The sequence below is a fragment of the Vombatus ursinus genome, unplaced genomic scaffold, assembly GCF_900497805.2.
Source record: "Vombatus ursinus unplaced genomic scaffold, bare-nosed wombat genome assembly UNPS02014792.1, whole genome shotgun sequence".
Classification (NCBI taxonomy): domain Eukaryota; kingdom Metazoa; phylum Chordata; class Mammalia; order Diprotodontia; family Vombatidae; genus Vombatus; species Vombatus ursinus.
Window position 1 is genome coordinate 13,650,922 of NW_020954570.1, and position 21,722 is coordinate 13,672,643.

General features: G+C 35.6%; 1 protein-coding gene across 2 annotated transcripts in view; it reads right to left on the reverse strand.

Annotated features, from left to right (window-relative positions):
* CAMK4 (calcium/calmodulin dependent protein kinase IV) overlaps positions 1-21,722 on the reverse strand; it is a 228,562-nt gene that overhangs the window by 108,566 nt on the left and 98,274 nt on the right. For both annotated transcript variants that reach the window (XR_003569729.1, XM_027869157.1), the window contains exon 5: positions 6,396-6,468. Coding sequence is in view for 1 of the 2 variants with exons in the window: in XM_027869157.1 (XP_027724958.1) it covers positions 6,396-6,468 (73 nt within the window). In the remaining variant the exon portion in view is untranslated. The remainder of the gene's footprint in view (positions 1-6,395; positions 6,469-21,722) is intronic.

Here is a 21,722-nt window from a genome sequence, read left to right on the forward strand (position 1 = left end):
AACAAAGCTAATCAATAACACTTAAAAAAAACTCATTACGTGACTGCGGTTTCCAGCTTGGTTGACTAGCAGCACGAAAGTGCCATTAATAGACATAGAGAAGGAGGAACGGAGGATTTGGGGAGAAAGATGACAAGACAGAAGTGCTGACAGGACATCCAGGGGAGATGTCTAGTAGATCATTTAAAACATAGATTTGGAGCTTAGAAAGGAAATAAATGTTAGAGATACAGATAGTTTATTTATTTTCTAATAGAAGTGATAGCTAAATTTAGGATTGCCATATGAAAAGTATAGAAAAAGAAGATAAAAGAGCTGTAGACAGAATAGGAGGGAACATCTATACTTACGAAATACTTTGTGGAAGAAGAGTCCATAGGAGAGAAAAGGATCAGAAAGATGGAAAAATAATCACAAAAATGCAGTTATCACAGAAACTAAGGGAAGGCAGTATACAAAGTTTTCAAACTTTCTCAAATGCTATGAAGAAATCAAGAAGAATAAAGGCAAGGCAATTTTGGAATCAGATGACTTGGGGACTTTAAAGAGAATAGTTTCATGAAAGTGCAGTACAGAGGCCATAGGTTATGGAATAAGCAGGTGTTAAAAAAAAGTGGATGCAATGAGTATAAATGACAAGAATTTTGGCATTGAGAGTAAGAAAAGAAATTAGCATAAGGAAGTAGCAAGGTTAGTAGAGGGTTTTTTAGGATAAGGGAAATGTGAGTTATTTTTTATTGTTGTTGTTGTTGTTGTTTGTTTGTTTGTTTTTTGAGACAGAGACCAAAGCTGTGGTTCCTTTGTATATGGAATTCTCAGATGAGGAAATTGCCTCTGTCTATGCTTGTCAGCAAATTCTCTGTGAACTTATAGACTTAGAGTTGTCTAGATCACCAAGAAGTTAATTGAACTGCCAAGGGTCCCATGACCAGTGTGTATCAGAGACAAGACTTGAACTCGGGACTTCTTGGCTCCAAAGTCAGCTCTTCAGCCATTAGCACAATCCTGTTTCTCTTTTTAATAGAGGAAAGGAAAGGGATTAGTGAAAAGGAGAAGACTGAAAACATAGGAGAGCAAGATAACTGAGAGGGGGTGGGAGTGGATTGATTAGGAAAAAAGGACAGAATGATTAAATCTAAATTTTGGTCTGTATCTTTTTGCTTTTATGTTCTGTATTAACTATAATTTTTATTTGTTATGATCTTTCATTGTCTAAAAGACATGGAAGACAACAAGTTTCAAAGAATTGAAAATAAGTATCACATAAAGGGCAAGGGAAAGGCAAATATTGAGTGTGAACGGACTATAACATATAACAAATAAAGAAATTAAAAGAAAAACTGAAGTGAAAGATACCATCAAGGAAATGTGTGATAGGAAGAAGCTACAGGTTAGTCATGAGGAGTGGATAATGGATGATGACTATTAGACATCCTGAGTACTCCATTGGTATCTTTGTGATTCATGAAAAAGAGAGGCAGGATTCCATTTTAAGAATGGAATCTACTAGTGGGTATTGGATGGACTCACTGTGTACAACTTACGGGAGGACATGAACAAGTATACCAAAAAATAAGCAAACATGGATGGTTTGTCATTTTCAATATGTACCTACTATGTGCCAGGCACTGTGCCAAGCACTGGGGATACAAAAAAAAAAAAGGAAAAGAAAGACAGTCCCTGCCCTCAGGGAGCTTACAATCTGGGGGTGGAGACAATATACCAAAAAAACCTGAAAGGGATTGCCAAAGGGTATCTGCTGCATGATTATGGTGTTCATGAAGTCAAAATGAAGCAGAACAGCTGAGGGCAAACGAAGAGTTGGCTGAAAAATTCTGAGCCCTTTATAAAGGGAGGTTTGGGGAGCAGTTTTTTGTTCTACCCTCCAACCCTTAAATCAGAGAAGAGAGGCAACTGAGAGTCCTGAAGAGTTGTTGAGAAACAAAGCTGAAGCAATCTCCATGATGATGAGCTTATCCAAGAGGAAAGCATGATGTTCTTGGAGTCCAAACCAAACAAAGCATCTGCATTGTTCAAGAGAACATCTAAATTTATAAGACCACAGATCCACTTGAGTATTTGAATGAGTTCTGTGAAAAAAATGTGTTTAATACATTTGCCTTTTTATATGAATTAATAATTTCTATTTAAAGTCTATTTAAAGGTATAGTTGATGCTGAGAAATTGGTATATTCTTTAATGTTCCCTTTAGAAATCTTTCAAAACCAACTTCTCAGATGGCCTCCATGTTCCTTTTTGTTGATCTTTTTGTTAGACTTATCCAGCTGGGAGGAAGGAAGAGTATTATTTTCTACAATAATTGTGACATTCTATTTCTTTATAGCTATTTATGTAGGTTTTCCTATGTAAATTTTATTTGCTATGCCATTTCATGAATGCATATTTAATAATAATAGTGTTTCATTGTTTATGGTAACTTTAAGCATAAAGCAGGTCCACATTTCTCTTTCTTAACATTCTGTATGTTTTTCTAGCATTGTGTGATAGTATGATTATGACTGATGATATTTTAAAATCTCCCAATAATATGTTTTTAGTTATAATTTCTTTTTGTATTCATCTTTAGTAAATGTATTTCTTTTATGTAGCAAATTATTCCCTTCTTTTTTTTATTCATTATGTCACTTTATTTCATTTAATTGGATGGTTTAATCCATTCACATTTAAAGTTATGATTCTTAACCTTGCTTTCACCATTTATTTCTTTTGTATTTATTTTGCCTCACTTCCTATTTTAAGTCAGCACTTCATCCATAAAATTAGTTTAAGGAAAGGATTTTTTTCTGATCACAATCAGTGAATTTGATCAATCAGCATTTTTTCTTCATATTCGAAAATTCTAGGCAGTATTTCTTGTTTCCTGTGGTATTATGGTCAGATTTTTTATTTTATCATTTTTTTTTGGTATTTTGTTTGTTTTTAGGAGGTGGAAGAGAGCTTTGATTCTTTATTTATATATCCTGTTTTCAAGGTCAGCCACATTGAATTATAGAAAATTCATATGTTCCTTCAAAGTTGTTTTTTGCTTCTCTTCAGTATAGTTTTCTTTTATTTCTGAATTTTTAAACTCTATATGTTCCATTCTCTTTTGCATGACCTGCTATTTTAAGATTTTCTGTTGTGAGTTCTTGTCTTAGTAAAATATGCCTTGAGAGTTCTGGTTTCTGGCATATTTCCCATTCTACTTTTTTTAAAAGTGTTATTTCTCTTTTGAATTATTTTGGAGGGTTTTCTCCTCTTCTTTCATGATCTCTAAGCTGTCTAGAATTTCAATGGGGTTTTTTGGCTCATTTCCCTGCATAGTATATTCCTTATTCATTGTGTACTTTTTAAAAAGTTGTTTTTTTTTCTTCACTGGAAGGTGTGTGTGTTGGGGGGGGGGGGTGTCACACTAATTTATTTCCTCGTAAGCTAGACTTACACCCAGCCCATCTCTGTCATACTTTCTGTTTTTCAGTCTTTTTTCTTGTGTTCTCTGTAGCTTGTCTCTGGCTTTCCTCTTTACTATTTGTTTCCTCTTCTTTTCCTTTTTGCTTTTGGGAGATAGTTTTTCTCCTTCACAGATTCCTAAGGCTAAGGATACTCAGCATCCTTGAATTTGGAGTATAGGGGCCCAGATGGTTTCCTCCCTAGAGCATACATATCTTCAGAGGAAAGGCCTGGCTAGATTTCTTCTATCCTCTCTCTTAGGTATGAAAGTTTCTTGTTTTCTAGCCAGTCACGAAAGCTTCAACTTCTGCACTCTTCCCCAGTATACATATATTCAGTTGTACTTCCCTTCACAGAGGTGGAGAGAATTATTGACTTCTGCCTTTTATTTGGTGTGGGTTGTATAGACTGGGTCATTGTCTAGCAGAAACCGGTTAGAAGCCACCAAAACTGAACCCTAAATTTCAATCATATGAGATTATGCTGGGTGGATAGGTTGGGAGTGAGAAGGCTGAGTAGGATTTTTAAGTATTTAACTTCTCTGGTGTTATTTAATGGCACTTTTACCTTTGTGCAGGATTGGTCTTTTTGTCATGTTGATTCAATTGGAATTACTATTGATTTTGTGCATATTTCCCTCTTTTGATGCTGTTAGGTTAGAGAAGATAATGCTGAAAATAACTTTGTAGTCATCTTGCCAATTATATAACCAAGTCACAGAACTCTAATCCTTTTTACCTTTGGGAAGTCTTAGAGAAAAACTTCTTTTTTCTTACAGGTTTATTCTGCTAAAATAAAACCAACAAAGATAATTCTGGTTTGTCTGTTTGTTTTTTCAGTCTATCTTCAAATTGCATTTTGTTAGCCATGACAGTTAATTTTGCCAGGCATAAAGTTTTGGTCTAAGAAATATTTTTCTAAAGAGCTATAACTGGGACATCAAGCAATCCATTTATCATGCCTTGAAGAGAGTTCTGGACACTCGACTCCCTACATGCTTTGCAGAGACATCCTTGCTTAAGTGTAGTTTCACTATATAAATAGATACTCACTTTTACATGGAAAGTTTTGTTAACCAGAATACTTACTGACCCATGACAGAATCATAGAAATAAAGTAACTTAGACAATTACTTGAAGTGTTACACTGCAGAATATCCATATCTAAGTGATGACTGGGTGAAGAGCAAAACCAAACTGGTTTGTTCTAAAATTGACATTCGGAAGAAAGGGATTTTTGAATCAGATTTTAGGACAGGAGATAGGTAGAGAGAAGGAGGTGGGAAGGAAATTGTTGGCAGAAGAAAATAGCTCATTTACAGTTATGAATATAGGAATAAAGAGCAGGGTTGGGGCACAGCAGGCCATTTTATTTGACTGAAGTAGAATCTATATTGTGGAGTAACGAGAAAGGACTTTGCTGAGATGGGAAATCCTTCAGTGAACAGGATAGTGACATGATATTTAAGACAGTTTGGAATAGAGCAGGGAGACACAGAAGGTAGGGAAACTTGGGTAGGAGGCTATATCGCAGTTATCAAAATATAAAATAATAGGGACCTGAATGAGGCTCATGCTTATAAAAAGAAAGTATCATTTAAAAAAAACTGACAAAAATGTGGTTAATGTATATATCATGAGCAAAGGAAAGAGATAAATGAAAAATGACTTTGAGGTTACAAGCCTAGGGAATATATAAGGTGGTGATGCCATAGACAATGATGGTGAAATTGAGGTGACTGGGGGGGAGGGAACAATAACTACAGTTATCAACATTTTAAGCCAAATATTCAGGAGCCATATCATGAAGAAATTATTAAAAGCAAGTATGTGGGATTTTCCCATAGTCATCCCTCTCATCCACCTCCCTCCAAAAAACCCTAACAACAACAATGCAAATTTGGCAGGATCAGTCTATAAACCCAACTAAAGCTGAATCCTATTTACTCAATGCAATGTTTAGTTAATACAGTTTTACTATTCCTATTGGCTCTTTGCACAGATTGTGAAGGTTTTTTTTTTCTTTCTTTGGTTTCAAAATTGTGATTTTGGACACAGGGAACTACTTTCTTTTAAGTGGGTTTGATAGTGTATGTAGTTGTCAGGCCAGTGTATGCTTGTCAACCAAGCCTGGTTTCTCAGTGTACTGAGTACTAACTTTTAAATTTACAAATGATAGTAAGTAATAGGCTATGCTTTAATCCTGGACACATTTTATGAATTTTCCTTTTGACTGCTTATGTTAAGCATCTTCCCTTGAGATCTGTCCTACTTGTTTGGAGAATAACTTGTTCTGAGTTTATATTCAATAACTGAATCAATCATGCATATTATACCAGCTATCACCCTCTTGAACACATTTGAAAAGTTTTAACTATTAAAGTCTCAATAACTGTGGCATTACTTCTAATTCTTTTTACCCAAACAAGCTTCTCAAGAGGGAATGTTTTATAGCAAAAATTTATCAGCATTTTTTTGCCTCTACTAATGCTACTAATGCTCTGGCTTGAAATGTTATGCATTCAGAATTGTTGTTTCCTTTCCAAAGCTAAAATTGCCATATTTTGTATCCATTTTGTGTTCTACTGGCCCAATAAGGGTGAGGGAAAATCAATAAATCGGTTTAAAAGCTCCAGGATATATATTTATCCCGGGGGGGGGGAACAGATTTAAAAAAAAATGATGGAAGGAGGAGGTACTCCAAAACTAAAATCCAGTTGTTTAACTAGAAAACATTTGGCTAATGAGAGAATTCATTTTAGTGAATATTTTTGCCACTCGGGGCTGTTTGTATCAATGAAAAAGTAAAAAATCAATAAAAAAAAATTTTCAGATGATTTCCCATAACAATGATACAGTTATAACCATTTTATTATTAAGAATTACTCTGAGAAGGGTAAAGACTGCTTAGTGAGGAGTCTTAATACTTAATTACTTAATACTTACGGCAACTGCCTCCAGGATTTGTTTAACTGCTTGTGCTGCATCACGCTCACTGTAATAGCCTTTTTCCACAATTCTAAAAGAATTAAGGAAATAGATAGATTCAGATAGTCTGATGAACAGTTAACCAAAATACAGTAACATTCAAATAGTTAGACTAGGTTATCATTTTCCCTGTGAATTAAGGAGTTTAGGCATAGAAATATCTTTAGATTCCTGCTTACTTCAGAGGAATAGAAAATATTTCTTTTGCTTTGTCTTGGACTGCCAACCTGCTATTAAAAGCACTTAGTGCTACAAACTTGCCTTTTATTTTTAGTCTTACTCGGGACTTGTGTCACAGAGATACTACTGCTGCTGTTGCTGCTGCTACTACTACTACATTGATAGATCCACATCATCAATACAGATACTTCATCCAATGGCAAAGATAGCATCCCTTCTACACCCTCTCAAATCATGTGACTCTTGTCTACGTGTTTCAATAAGTCTACAGGCAGTCTGCCTAATGTGCTTAGGGATTTCTACTTCTTCTTCTTCTTCTGCTACTACTACTATTACTACTACTACTACTACTACTACTTCTACTACACCACTACCACTACTACTTCCTCAGTATTTCAAGTCTCTTTGATTTGTGCTTGGGGACTTCTAGATTTCTTGACATTATATGGGTACTGATGAAACTACTTCTGCTGCTGCTGCTGCTGCTGCTGCTACTACTACTACTACTACTACTACTACTACTACTACTACTACTTCCTTAAATTTTAAAGTCTCTTTGATTTTTCAATGTAGGTACTCCCTTTATCAGTGTTAATTGAAACCATAGTTCTGGAGAGTAGCTGTGGCTGAGAAATCTGTTACCCTGAAACTAACTAATCTTATAATCAACCTCTTTAACATAGGTAGAATTATCCTTGGGGAACAGACATCAGCAAAGAGGGATAAACCCTTAGAGATATAATGGCTAGCACTAAATAATACATGAAGAGACCTATAGAATGAGCTATCAATATCCACAAAACTAATTCTGAATATCTATCTATCTCTATATCCACATACATATTTTATAATATTTACAATTCAATTATTTTCTTTGGCCAATTTAACAGCATTTAAAACATGGATAAAACACACAAAATAAACTATTTCAAAGAGTCAAGTGCATAAAATCACCTCGTATGTTCTTTTGACTCACGGTCAAATTCTGTGATACACCAAAGTCAAATTCATTAAGAGAAGGACATGCAATGAACTGATTTTTGTAGTTTCCAAAAATCAACTAAATACTTTAGTTTCATTTAAAAGACCATAAACCACAGACTTTTCCAATTCCTGATAAATCTTCATAGGGATATTAATAAAGCATGAAATTAAAATAATCATACTGTGCATTCATTATAAATTATAAAACCAAAGAAACAAAATGTCAGGAAAAGGGAAAGATAAGGAAGATTTATTAGGTTAGAATGAGCTAAGCAATTCAACAACTGGAATATTGGGTGGAAGCATATTTTGCTCAAAGTTTTTAAATATATATACTTTAATGATGCCCTTTGCTTTTACATCATGATCATTTCATCACCCCCACTGAATCCTCTCTGTGACAAACAAAAACAGTAAAGTAAAAACATCTGATAGACTGTATCTGATAATGTAAATACTATTCTGTCCTAGTAGCCCCACAACTTGCTACCTTGAGAAGTTAATTGTTTTTCATTTTCTTCTCTAGGGAATCTTCAGTGGTTTTTTTAATTACTCAGAGTTCAATTTCATTTTAGTGATCTTTTTATTTACAGTGTTGTAATTATTGTGTATATTGTTCTCTTTGTTCTGGTAATTTTGCCTTGTATCATTTCATATATATCATCCCATGTTTCTCTGAATTTCTCAGAGAAAGTGAGTAGAACACTTTACAACTCAATCAAAAGAGCATCAGTATGCCTGTTGTCCCAAAGTCCCTGCAAAACTTTTTTGTATCTCTTGCTCTTTGCTAATTTGTAAGGTGCAAAGTAGAATATCTGAGTTTTATTTTATATTTCTTTTACTATGACTAATTTGGAGAATACTCTCATATGGTAATTTATAGTTTGTAATTCTTTTTTTGAAAACTTCATATTCTTATCTTCATATTCTTATCTTTTGGGGAATGACATTTGCTGTTATATATAAATAGGAGTTTAATCAATGATTAATTGTTGATTGAAAACTGCTTCAATTCTTTGTGTATTTGTGTTATCCAACTTTTGTTAGTAATACTTGATGTAAATATTTACCCACTTTACTCTATCTCTTTTAATTTTATCTTCATTGATTTTATTACTATAAAAGCTTCTAAATTAATGTAGTCAAAATTGTCTATTATATGTTTGATAATGTCTTCTATCTTTTGTTTAGTCAAGAATTCTCTCCTTAACCACAGTTGTGAAAGGTACCTGATCTTATTCTCTAATATTTTGTGTGTTTTGATCTTTTATTTTTGTGTATTCATTTTGAGTTTATTATAGTTCAAAGTGTAAGCTCATAGTTTAAACTTAGCTTTGGTTAAAGTATTCAATCACCTATTGTCAAAAAATAAAAAATAAAGGACTCCTTTCCCCCAGTAATTTATGTTCATGGATTTATCAAACACTGAGCTCTTAGATTCCATTGTTTTTTAATTCTTGTTTGTTTAGCCTTCTCCAATGATCTACTCTTTTTTTTAACTGGTACAAAATCGTTTTTGTAACACAGCTTGTAATCTGGTAAATGTGATGAACTCTTCATTTCTACTTTTTCTGATTTACTTTTTTTACATTTTACATTTTTCTTCCAAAGGAATTTGATTATTTTAAAAATTCTCTTTTGCTATTGCTCTTGCATTATTTCATTTCTATAGCTACATGAAAAAACTGGGAAATAATAAACATACAATATATGATGTATTTTAGATATAATATGATAAGTATGGTGCTGATAACAATAATAATTCTTGCTTTTCTTTTGTCTTGATTTTAAATATATATTTTTCATTATTAAAAAGGTAACTTTGATGCCTTTGCTTTTAAGAGTTTTTAACATAAATAAATGCTGCAGTTTTTCAGATTTTTTTTCTTTATTGAAACAATCATGTAGTTTTTGTTGTCTTTGTTGTTTTTATAATGAAGTAGGGTAATTGTTTTCCTAATATCAAATGATTTTTGCAAACCTGATATGAATAGAACTAATACTGTGAATTACTTTCTGGATGTATTTCTATAGTCACATTTCAAAGGTTTTATTTAATTTTTTTTGCCTCAGTACCCATTGATTCATAATTCTTTTTTTCTGCCTTCTTTCTCCCAGGTTTATTTAGCAGAATCCAACATATTTCACTAAAGGTATGTGATAGAGTATCTCCTGTCTCCATTTATGAGAAGAATTTTTGTAGCATTTATATCACATGATTTTTTAATTTTAAAAATTTGATAAAATATGCTTGTGTAACCCAAGGTTTAAACCTGGAGAATTTTCATAAGACTATAGTAGAGAGATGATGAGTTGGCAGAAGAGCTTGGGAGAGATTATCTTCCTTTATTCTTCAAGAAAGAATACACATTTCTTGGGGCAGCTAAGTGGTGCAGTGGATAGAGCACCAGCCCTGAAGTCAGGAGGGCCTGAGTTCAAATCTGACCTCAGACCAAACACTTGACACCTACTAGTTGTGTGACCCTGGGCAAGTCACTTAACCCCAATTGCCAAGAAAAAAAAAATAATATACATTCCAGATGCTCTTAGGGGTGGTGATGTGAGAGAGAGAGAGAGAGTTAGTTGATACTCAATAGGTCCCTGATTTCCTTAGAAATTTCCTAAAATTTCTCCTTAGGTGAGATCAGGGACTTCTAGTTGGGCTGACATTTTGCACTTAGTGGGAAAGCTCATTCATTCTGAGAATTGTCTGCTTTATATAAATGGATTTATTTGCTGCTCATTATTTGTGATGGGTTTTTTGGATGTGATATGAGTCAAGGCTTCAGATATGACTCTGAAGTACTTCTAGCAACCAGGAAATCAGTTTAAACTTAATGAATCAATTTCCCCTAGGGGAAATAGATATAATTATAGTTTAATAATTTCATTCTTAGGAGAGCAGGGTGGCTAGCTTTATAGTCACTTCTCCAGCTCCCCTTAATGCAGGTATCAAATTCTCCCTTGGAGAGCCACACATTTAGTCAAACTCAGGTGATATACATATATATATATATATATATGTATGTATATATATATAATATATATATATCCCTTACACTTCTAAATGAATCAAGGCTTTTTTTGTTTTTTGGTTTTGCTTTGACAGTTCATTTATGACATTTCAGTGTCTTTTTCTAGCTAAGATAGTTTGTGGTTCCTTTATTAAGCCTTTTCCTGAATTTCATTCCAAGATTATCTCACTCTTCTGAACTCTTTTCACCTTTTCTTTTTTTTTTACTTCTCCTTGTTGTTTAATCATATATTGCCTTGAACTGATGTCTTAAATAGGTATTTCCTCCAAGTGGAGGGCAAGGCTCATTACATCTCTCCCAACATCAAATAATGCAATCTCAAAGCAAAATACAATATTCTTCTAATCTTCTTGGAACTAATGAACCGCATAGATATTCCCAGTTAATAGCCACAAGCATCTTGCATAAACACATTATCCAAGAAAGAGAGGATATGTCATGGCAAGAAAGAGAAATAAATAACTAAAGGCAGGCAGAACTGGGGACAGCCCGGCTTCAGAGGAGGTCCTTAAAAAAAAAAAAAGATCTAAAAGTGCAGTCAAGATGGCAGAGTACAGGCAGCAACCCCAGCTGAACTCTCCCAACAACTTTAAAATAACATCTGAAATAAAATTTTGAAGTGACAGAGCCAACAAAAGATAAGGGTGAGACATGTTTCCAGCCTACCACAACTTAGGAGGTGGGCAGGAGAGGACTGTGAAGCTTGAGCGGAGGCTGGCCTGGAACGCTGCAGTAGCAGCAGTGAACCTTGATGATGGCCATAAGAGTGGCAGCCGCAGTAGCAGCATTCAGGAGCTCTCAGCCCAGAAATGGTAAGGAGGTAAGACAACTGGTCAGAAAGAGATTGCAAGAGACCCTTTGCTGGCACTGGGTGCAGCTGATGCTGATTGACAACTCTATTGCCCACATGCAGTTCTGGGTCACATTTCCAGGGTGGAGAGAAGCACTTATGGTTGGTAGCAAGGACCCTGGTCACAGTTTAAAGGCAGAGAAGAATGCTAGAACTTATGGCTGCAGGAGAGCAAGGGACCTACTCACAGTTCCAGGGTCAAGAGGAGTGCCAGTACTTGTAGCTGCAGGAAAGCAAAGGGTCTTCCTGGGTAAAAACTATAGCACAGACTAGGTGAGCAGCAACCACACTTCTCCCCTGATCACACCACCTTGAAAGCACTGAAAACTTGCAGACTCCCAGAACTAGCTATGAAAACAGCAACATGAAAAGGCTTTAAGCTTGGGACAGTGCTTCTCACCCTCAAACGAGCAGAACCTAACTTTAATGTAAAGTTGAAAACCAAGAAAAAGGCTTGGAAAATGAGCAAACAACAAAAAAAGAATTTGACCATTAAAAAGTTACTATGATGTCAGGGAAGACCAAGATATAAACTCAGAAAAATACAACAATATGAAACCAGTTACAAGCAAAGATTCAAAGAAAAAATGCTAATTGAATCCAAGAACAACAAAAATTCCTGGAAGGATTTTTTGTTGTTGTTATTGTTTTGATTTTTTTGAGAGAGAAAGAGATGAGTAGTAGAGGGAAAAAAAGGGGAAATAAATGACAGTGATGTGGAAAAATTATGAAAAGAGAGTCAACAGCATGGCAAAGAGGTACAAAAAATGCTGAAGAAAATAATATTTTAAAAAACAGAATCTCTAAAAAAAAATGTAGTGAGAAAGCACTGGGAGAAGCAGAAAAGGAAAGGTAGAAAGGAGGAAAGGAGAGGAAATTTATCTCACATAAAATAGGCATACAAAGAAGAGCTTTAAAATGGAGAAGGGTTGGGAACAATACTTGAATCTCACTCTCATTGGAATTGGTTCAAAGAGGAAAGAATATATATACACACTCAATTGGGTATAGAAATATATCTTACCCAATAGGGAAATAGGAGATGAAATGGATAAGAAAAACAGGGCCTAAGGGGAATGATAAAAAGGAGGGCAAATTAAGGGAGATAACAGTCAGAAGTAAAATAGATTTTTGAGGAGAGACAGGATAAAAAGAGAAAGAGAAGGATAAACAGAAGAAAATAGGTTGGAGAAAGATACAGAAAAATCGCAACTGTGCATATGAATGGAATAAGCTTATCCATAAATTAGAAGCAGATAGTAGAATGGATTAGAAACCAGAATACAGCAACATATTGTTTACAAGAGATATATCTGAAACAAAAAGACACATATAGAGTTAAAGTAAAAGGTTGGAGCAGAATCTATTATTTATCAGTTGATGTATAAAAGACAGGGGTAGTAATCAAGATGTCAAACAAAGCAAGAGCAAAAATAGACCTAATTAAAAGAGATAATCAGGGAAACTACATTTTGCTAAAAGGTACCATAGCCAATGAAGTAATATCAAAAATTTTTATCGCAAGTTTCTCTGATGAAGGACTCATTTCTCAAATATATAGAGAACTTACTCAAATTTATAAAAATAACAGTAATTTCCCAATTGATAAATGGCCAAAGGATATGAACAGGCAGTTTTCAGAAGAAGAAATTAAAGCTATCTATAGTCATATAAAAAATGCTGTAAATCACTGTTGACTAAAGAAATGCAAATTAAAACAACTCTGAGGTACCACTTTATACCTATCAGAAAAGACAAATGCTGGAGAGGATGGGGAAAAAATAGATACACTGATGGACTATTGGTGGAGTTGTGGACTGTTCTGGCCATCCTGGAGAACAATTTAGAACTATTCCCAAAGGGCTAAAAAAAAAAAGTGTGCATACCCTTTAAGTCAGTAATACGAGGCCTGTACTCCAAAGAGATCAAAGAAAAAGAAAAACGATCTATATGTACAAAAATACTTATAGTAGCTCTTTTTGTGGTGGCAAAGAATTGAAAATTGAGATTTATTCATTGAGTTTTCATTCATACCCTTTGAATTTTTCAAATATGACCAGTTTATAAAATATTTTATAAATTGAACTATTCCCCTAGCTTTATAATACCCGATTATGAAAAGCAAAAACAAAAATAGCAGCAAATTTCTTACCTCTCTAAGATTTAGTTAAAGGTTTTAGTATTTGACTTACACACAAAGATATTCTTGACCAAAGAGATCATATGCAGGGAAACTGAGAATGTAAGAAATGAGGCTAGAAAGATACATAAAAGACATATCCTTGCAGAATATGAATATCTTTGGAGAAAACAAGTTTTTGCTTACTTTACACACTGTAAGTCCCCAGTAGAACATAAACTGCTTGGGGGCAGGCACTGTTTAATAAATATTTGTCTTTGTACCACCTGTGCCTGGCACAGGATCTTATAGGCATTTAATAAATGTTGAATTTAATACTTTCAGTTTTTTATTACCATTACAGGTTTGTTTTGTCAATGAATGGTCTCATGCCTTAGACAAATCACCTCTTTGTGCCTCAGTTTTCTCATCTGTAACATGAGGTTGTTGGAGTAAATAACCTCAAAGATTTGATGATTCAGTGTTTTGAGTTCTAAGTTAGGGAGAAAGAAAAACACACAGACCAATATGACTAACTAACCTAGATATTATAGTTCCATACTATTACATAATTAGCTAAATTAGTCTCAGATTTTAAATACAATAATAATAACTATTTCATTTTTGAACATGCTGAGTTTGGGATGCCTTAGGGACACTGAGTTTGAAATACCCAATAGGAAATTGGTAATGTGGGACTGAGGCTCAGGAAAGAGACTGGAACTTTATATAAACATCTGAGACATTTGCATAGAGATGATTTGGGGATCTGATAAGGTCACCATGAGAAAATGTAGAGCAGGAGAGAAAAGGCCTAGGAAAGAACTTTGGAGAACAACTATAATTAGGGCTTATGATATATGTAATAAAGGAACAGCTAATTAGCCCAGTACTTTAGAGCATGCACAGTGTGCTCAGATGATGGAATCCACAAATGGAATAGTCAAACATTCTATAACTGGTCCCAGTATACTAACCATATGAAGATAAGACTTTTTTGATTGAGCTGGAACTAGGATGCATTCAAAACGCACTGTCCAACTAGGGTGAATCTCAGAGCCTCTGAGTAGATAGGGACATTTGTCCCTCTCTTGCCCAGGATCAGTTTGAAACATGTCTCTGTTGTATCTATTTGTTCCTGCTTTTAGGAGAAAGAAATGAGAGATGAGTTTGACCTTATGAGCTTTAGAAATCTGGCAGAGTTAGCCACTAGAAGTCTAAGTGCTGAGATTTGCTGCAACCTGGTAAGTTGCATGGTAACTGGTAAATAAGATGGTAAGTCCCAAGAGACTTGCTCAATCCAGTCTAACAGCAGCAGAGATGCAGACTCATCTATCAACTATGCTACACTTGGAAATGAACTCAGTGGGGCAAATGCTATGTATAAATTGTTTCAAGGCTGAGCCTAAGGACTGAGGTAGTACAGGAAAGTGTTCCCCCAGGTGTTTGGGGAAGATATTTGTACTTCTGTTCTCATTATTTCTTTGAAGTAAATATCCCTTAAGAAGTTAATTTATTATTATTGATTAAGGGCAACTGGAGTGTAGATTACTGGCAGCTAACAGTAGATGGAACACATTAGAATGGAAGCTTGAGCCAACAGTGTCAGAGAAAGATACCTTTAGACCCCCAGGTCCTCAGAGCCTAAGACCCTGGGGGAGAAAAATATCTGGCTTTCCTCTAAGATAGTAACTCCAGAGACTTATTAAATATGAATCAAAAGTCAGCAAAGGAAATGAAGGAATGGTCAGACAGATAAGAGGAAGACCTAGAGAAAGTAAGCAGTGTCACAAAATCCAGAGAGGAAAGAGTACTTAGGAGGAGAAGGTGTTTTTGTTGTTGTTGAGTCAGTCAGTCTTGTCTGACTCTCTGTGACCCCATGAACCACAGCATGCCAGGCCCTGCTATCCTCCACTCTCTCCTGAAGTCTGTCCAAGTTCATGTTCATTGTTTCCATGACACTCTCTATCTATCTCATCCTCTGCCATTACCTTTTCCTTTTTGCCTTTAATCTTTCCTAACATCAAGGTCTTTTCCAATGAGTCCTGTCTTCCCATTATGAGTAGTTAAGCTCAGCTTCCATATTTGACATTCTAGTAAATAGCCTGAATTAATTACTTTAAGTATCAACTGATTCAATCTCCTTGCTATCCACTGGACTCTTAAAAGTCTTCTCTAGCACCACAATTCTAAAGCGTCAATTCTGCAGTGCTCAGTTTTCCTTATAGTCCAACTCTCACAGACATATGTTGCCACTGGAAAAATCTTACTGTGTCAAATGGGGCAGATAGGTCCAAGAGGAAGAGATCTAGAATACGACCAGCAGATTTGGCAATTAAGAGATTGCTGGAAACTTTAGAGAAAGCAATTTCATTTCAATGATGAGTTAGAAGCAAAATTGCCAAAGGCTGAGGAGTGAGAGGAAAGGAAGTAAAGACAGTCAAATGTAGCCAGTTTTTTTCTAGGAATTTGGCTGAGAAAAGGAGAATGGGAGATTAGTGAAGGTTTTGGTTTTAAGGTTTAGTTTTATTTTTTTAGGGTGGGAGAGACTTTAGCATATTTGAAGGCAGTAGACAGAAGGAAGGAACCAATAGAAGGCTGAAAGGATGATTGAGGTTATAATCTTGTATAGACTATGGAAGGGGACAGTGCATATGCAGTGGGATTGAGATAACATGGTATAATGAATAGCAGAATGAAGGAGATCTGCCTTGGTATTTACAGGAGTGTGTCATTTAACCTCTCTGCATTAAGAAAACTTAGTTTTCTCATTAAAATGGGAGGGTTGGATTCAATGAACACTAAGGTCCCTTCCTACTATTTATGAGTCTGTGGGTTGGCTTTGGTAAAGAGAAGGGTTACTTCACTGTCAGAGAGGTTTTATTTTTACAGCTTTATTAGGATATAAAATGATCCAAATCTAAGAAACAGGGATAAAACTCATAAAAGAAATAGGGGCTAAGAAAGAAGAACTGTACCTATGATTTCATTAGTATAGGGAATTATCGGTAAGTAAACTCGTGCTACCAAAGCAGATGGGCATTGCTATGCAACCTATGCAGCATACAGTCTTAGAACATTGCTTGGGGCACTGAGAGGTTAAACTGACACTCAGAGTCATATAATCCATATGTATCAAAGGTCAAATTTAAATCCAGGTCTTCTTGACTCTGAGAGTAGCTTTCAAGCCATTATGTGACACTACCTCTCCTAGAAGAGGTTGTTATGGGGGGCAGGGCAGGGGATGTGAAAGGTCGTAGGATTTAGAACCAGAAAGGAACTTAAAAATTTATCTATTTTAACAAGCTTATTTTTTTTCAGATGAGAAAACTTAGGTTATTGTTTACTGAATGGATAATGAGAGTTGGTTGAAGAATAAGAAGTTCATTCTTCATTTACTTTCAGTATGGTTGTATACGTGCTGTAGTAGTAGACTGTGGTCATTATAGTTTTCAATGTAAAAGTGCTATCCTGAAATCAGCACTCTATTCTACTAATTACTAGAGCCGACCTAGATTTTACTCCCCTAACAGTTTAGGAGGACAGCACATTTTCTGAACTTTTGGAAAATCCAGAGGATTACTGAGCAATCTGCTATGCATCATAATAGCACTCTACAATAGAATATCCTCAGGAAAGTATAGTACTCATTTTCAGATTATGTGCAATTGCTACCTCACTATTTCACATCAACTCCATTATTCCCTTTGTCAGAGCTGAAACAGGAAATTGACTTTTTGAATTTGAAAATTTTGAAATGTTGAAATTTTTGAAATTTTGAAAATATTTCCATCTCTTCCTGCATATAATGGAAAATTTTGCCTTGTATGGCACTTCTGTGGGACTTCCCAAAAAGCAAATTATATTGTGGAGAGTAGGATTTATTTTGTTTTTTGCAATTAGAAAAATATCAATTTAAAAAAGTAAAGTAAAAAGTATTTCTCATTTTATTCACTCCATTGCATTTCCCCCTCCCCACTACTCTGCTGTATCCTGGACAATATTCCCTATTCTTCCTCCTCTCTGTCTTCTCAGTATTGATTGATAATCTTCATAACATAGGCTTTTCAATATAGTGACTTTAAGAGGCTAGTCCCAATGCTTACATCCTCTACTATGGGTGAAGAATTATACTGTAGACAGAGATGAAATATTTATGCTTACAATCATAGCTCTGAGTTTACACAAACCAGGTTGTCTATGGCTCACGCTGCTACTCAGGGTTTTCCCTAAGAACATCAGAATTTGGTTCACATTTAGGTCATTACAAAAAAAAAAAGAAAGAAAGAAAGAAGGAAAGAAGACCCTCAGCTCTAATGCAAGTACACACAGAATCACAAAATTCCAGAATTATGTACCACAACCCATATCCTGGCTGAATGAAGGACAGTTTTTATTTCACCTAACAGAACATTTGAAGGAACCTTACCCAAGTTTATATTTCAAAGTCCCATCCACAAGGAAATGAGATTTTGATAAATGTTTTACTAAAATCTTGGCCATTACATTTCTACCATTCCCACAATCTATCAATCTAGTAATCTCATTAAAAAAAAGAAATGGAATTACTTTGGCATGACCTACTCTTTTTTGTTTAAATTTATTTGTTTTCACTAACATACATTTATTTTCTCTCTTTTCATTTTCTCCTCTCCAAATTGGATAACAACAAAGAAAAATGCTTGTAACAAATATGAACAGACAAGTAAAATAAATCCTATGTTGGAATTTAGAATCCAAATTGGAACTGAAATCCAAAAATGTACAGCAACTTAGGCATCTCCAGTCTGTAACTTCTCTGTTAGAAGTAGGTAACACGTTTATCTTTATTACTCTGGAATCATGGTTTGGGCATGACTAATTCTTAATGAAGGTCTTTGTGATGACAGATTTAATTTCTAGATATTCACTAATTACATGTAATAGCATAGATTTAAAGTTAGAAAGGACCTTAGAGATCAGTTGAGTCCAAGTTCCTCATTTTACATGATTAGGACGCTGAGGCTGAGAGGGTAAGAGACTTTTTAAGTGTCTGAGGCAGTGTTTGACCTGAGGTCTTTCCAACCCTTAAACCTAAAACTCTGTACCACCTAGCTTCATGCTAATATGTTAGAGAACTTTTCCAGGAATCAAAATGAAACTCAGTAGACTACAGTTTTCAGACTCCATTCTCTTTCCTTTTTTTGAAGTACTCTTGCCAACATTTTCCTTCCTCATTTTTGAGGTATTTCTGTTCTTCATGATCCTTCAAAGATCATTGCCTGTGGCACAGCAATCACATTTGCCAGTTTCTACACTATCCAAAATTTAATTACTTTTGGCCAGGTGACTAACATAAACTCCTTAAGGGAAGTTAGGTATTCTCTTATCTCCTTATTTATCTGGGTAATCAAATCCCTATTAGCAATATTTGTTCAGTCCTCTCCAGTCTAAAAATCATTCTTATTGACGGAGAAAACAAAAACAAAATATTAATTTGGCCTTCTCTTCATCACTAGCTAAAAACAGGTTGGGTTACTAGAGAGTCAAACATCCCTTCTGGTGGGCCCTACGCTCCCCTGGTACCTAGACAGCACTCCAGGCAGAGGTCTGCTCTGGATGGCAAATTTAAGATTTGCTCCTTCTTGTGTTTGTTCTGTTCCCTATTGCTTCTTAGTTCCTATTTCATATGCCTAACTTTGAAGCAGGTTTCTGTTTACCCAGGAGTTCCTTCATTTGATCTAGTGCATCATAGCTAACTCTGGCCCCATGCTTTCAGAGACAGGCCTATTACATTTCATCCCTCAAAGGGTATTCCAATACTCCGAGGAAATTCAATAGTCTCTCTAAGGCCCCCATTTTATCTATGTTCCCCATCATTTTTAGAGTCCCAAGATTAACTTATACAAAAGGATATTTACTTCAAAGATATAGCAAGAAAAATGTATAAATATTTTCCCCTAAACTTCAAGGGCATAATCTCCCCTATACCACTTTGTTGTAGGTTTTCTGAAGGGGGAGGAGGAGGGATGGAAGGGGTAAAGAGGAATTAGGCTCACAGCTTAGCTCAGTTCCTACATAGCATTCGTCCCAACAAATTCAAGTCCAAAGCTGGCCATGCTGGCTTCTGTTGAGTAGGCTGCAACACCAGGCCTGGATTCTTGGACTCCTGGATCCTTGTGGCTTGAACTCCTGGGCAAATCAGACATTCCACTCCCTGGACCTAGAACAGAAAAGAACGAACGAAAAGGCCAAAGACCTAGGCCCATTTCTCAAGATTATATGGCCTAAATGATGGGGGAGCGGAGCTCTCAGGCCCTCCCTCCACCCTTTCTATATGGGCAATTCCCTCATATGGGAATGTCATAAAAGCTACATAGGTAATGAGTAAGGCTATTTTTAAAATGATGTCCATTCTAGCTATGCAGTGAATAGAAAAAGGATGTTCCCAATCATTTGGTAGGTGGGTGCAGAATGCCACTTATGCTTCAGTCCTTGTCTCTGGTATCAGAGACATCTTCCCATGAGACCCAACATCTTCCATGTGGGTGATGCCATATTAAGCTGTTTAGACATGCAGCAAACACGCATTATATGGGATTACCTTTACTTAGTTTTCTGCTGGGGCCACCTCTTCAGTGCTACCTTCCCTGCAGGGCATGTGATTCTCTGACCTCAAATAGATACCCAAGCCTCCCTCCAGGGATATGACTCTGTATGTGTCTAACCCCTCTCCTTATTCTGTCACTTTTTAGCTATTTAGACCTATAAATCTTTGTGTATTCCAGCACCCTGCCTTTTAAAAGTCAAAACTAAGACAGTATCTCAGGTATATGAACTAGTCCATCATCATCAAAGTGATCCTTAGTTGTCATCAGTGTGGTGTCAATACCAAAAAAAAAAAAAGTAGTTCACCCCATTCTAATCTCTAGCCAGCCCTGATAGATCCCTGTTCAGTGAGACAAGGTCAACCTGTTCACTCCTAAAAGCAACAGAGACAGAACCAACCCAGTGTCCAAGCACCAATACTAAGTGGTTTTGTAGGCAGAAATTAGGGATCAAAGTAAGTGTGTGTAGGAGTGGGGTAGAGGAACGCAAGAGGATACTAGCAACTCCATTCAGAATGACAATGGCACCCAGACTACACAGGGACACAGGAAAACAAGGTCTACCCAACCCATCCAAGTATTCTGGAGGGGATGAACTATGACTATGGCACAATGTCCAAATCTAAGAACTGAGTACAGAAATGAGTAAACAGAACAAAACACCAAACACAATGAAAAAGTACTGTGGGTTTGGGATGCATAAGAAGTAAACCCAGAACAAGTGTTTAGCTCCATAACAAAGATAAATAGAGCATCAAGTGGAACAATTGCTTGGCCACAGGGACTAGAAGAAATAAAGTAAGAGAAAATGAATGAAATTAGAATTCTGGAGCAAAAAATGGAAAGAGGATGAATAGTTTAGAACAGAAGGTGGAAACCATATCCAAGTAGTAGATTCCCTAAAAAACAGAATAAAGCAATCAAAACTCAATTATTTCATCAGACAACAATAGTTACTAGAAAAAAATCAAATGGTTGAAAAATTGGAAAGAAGATAAAGTATTTACTATAAAAAAAACTGACCCAGAAAAAAGCTTAAGGAAACATAATTCTAAAATTATCACTCCCCCAAGAAACCATGCCCAAATAAGAAAGCTGGATACCATATTTCAAGAAATCGGAAAACTGTTCAGATTTATTGGGGCCAGAGGGCAAAGTGAAAATAGAAAGAATGCACTTGAAAAAATATACTTGAAAGAAACCCAAAACTGAAAGTACCAAAACCCAGAACTTCCAAAGCAAAAAAATATGGTCAGCAGCCAGAAAGTCAGTTGCAACTTGTTCAGCCATTCCTCAATTGATGGGCATCCCCACAATTTCCAGTTCTTTACCACTATAAAGAGAGCTGCTATAAATATTTTAGAACAAATAGGTTCTTTTCCCTTTTTCCTAACCATCTTGGGAAATAGACCTAGTAGTGGTAATGCTAACTCAAAGGATATAGGCAGCTTAATAACTCTGGGCATGATTCCAGATTGCTCTCCAAAATAGCTGGATCAGTTTACATTTCTACCAATGATCTCAATAGAT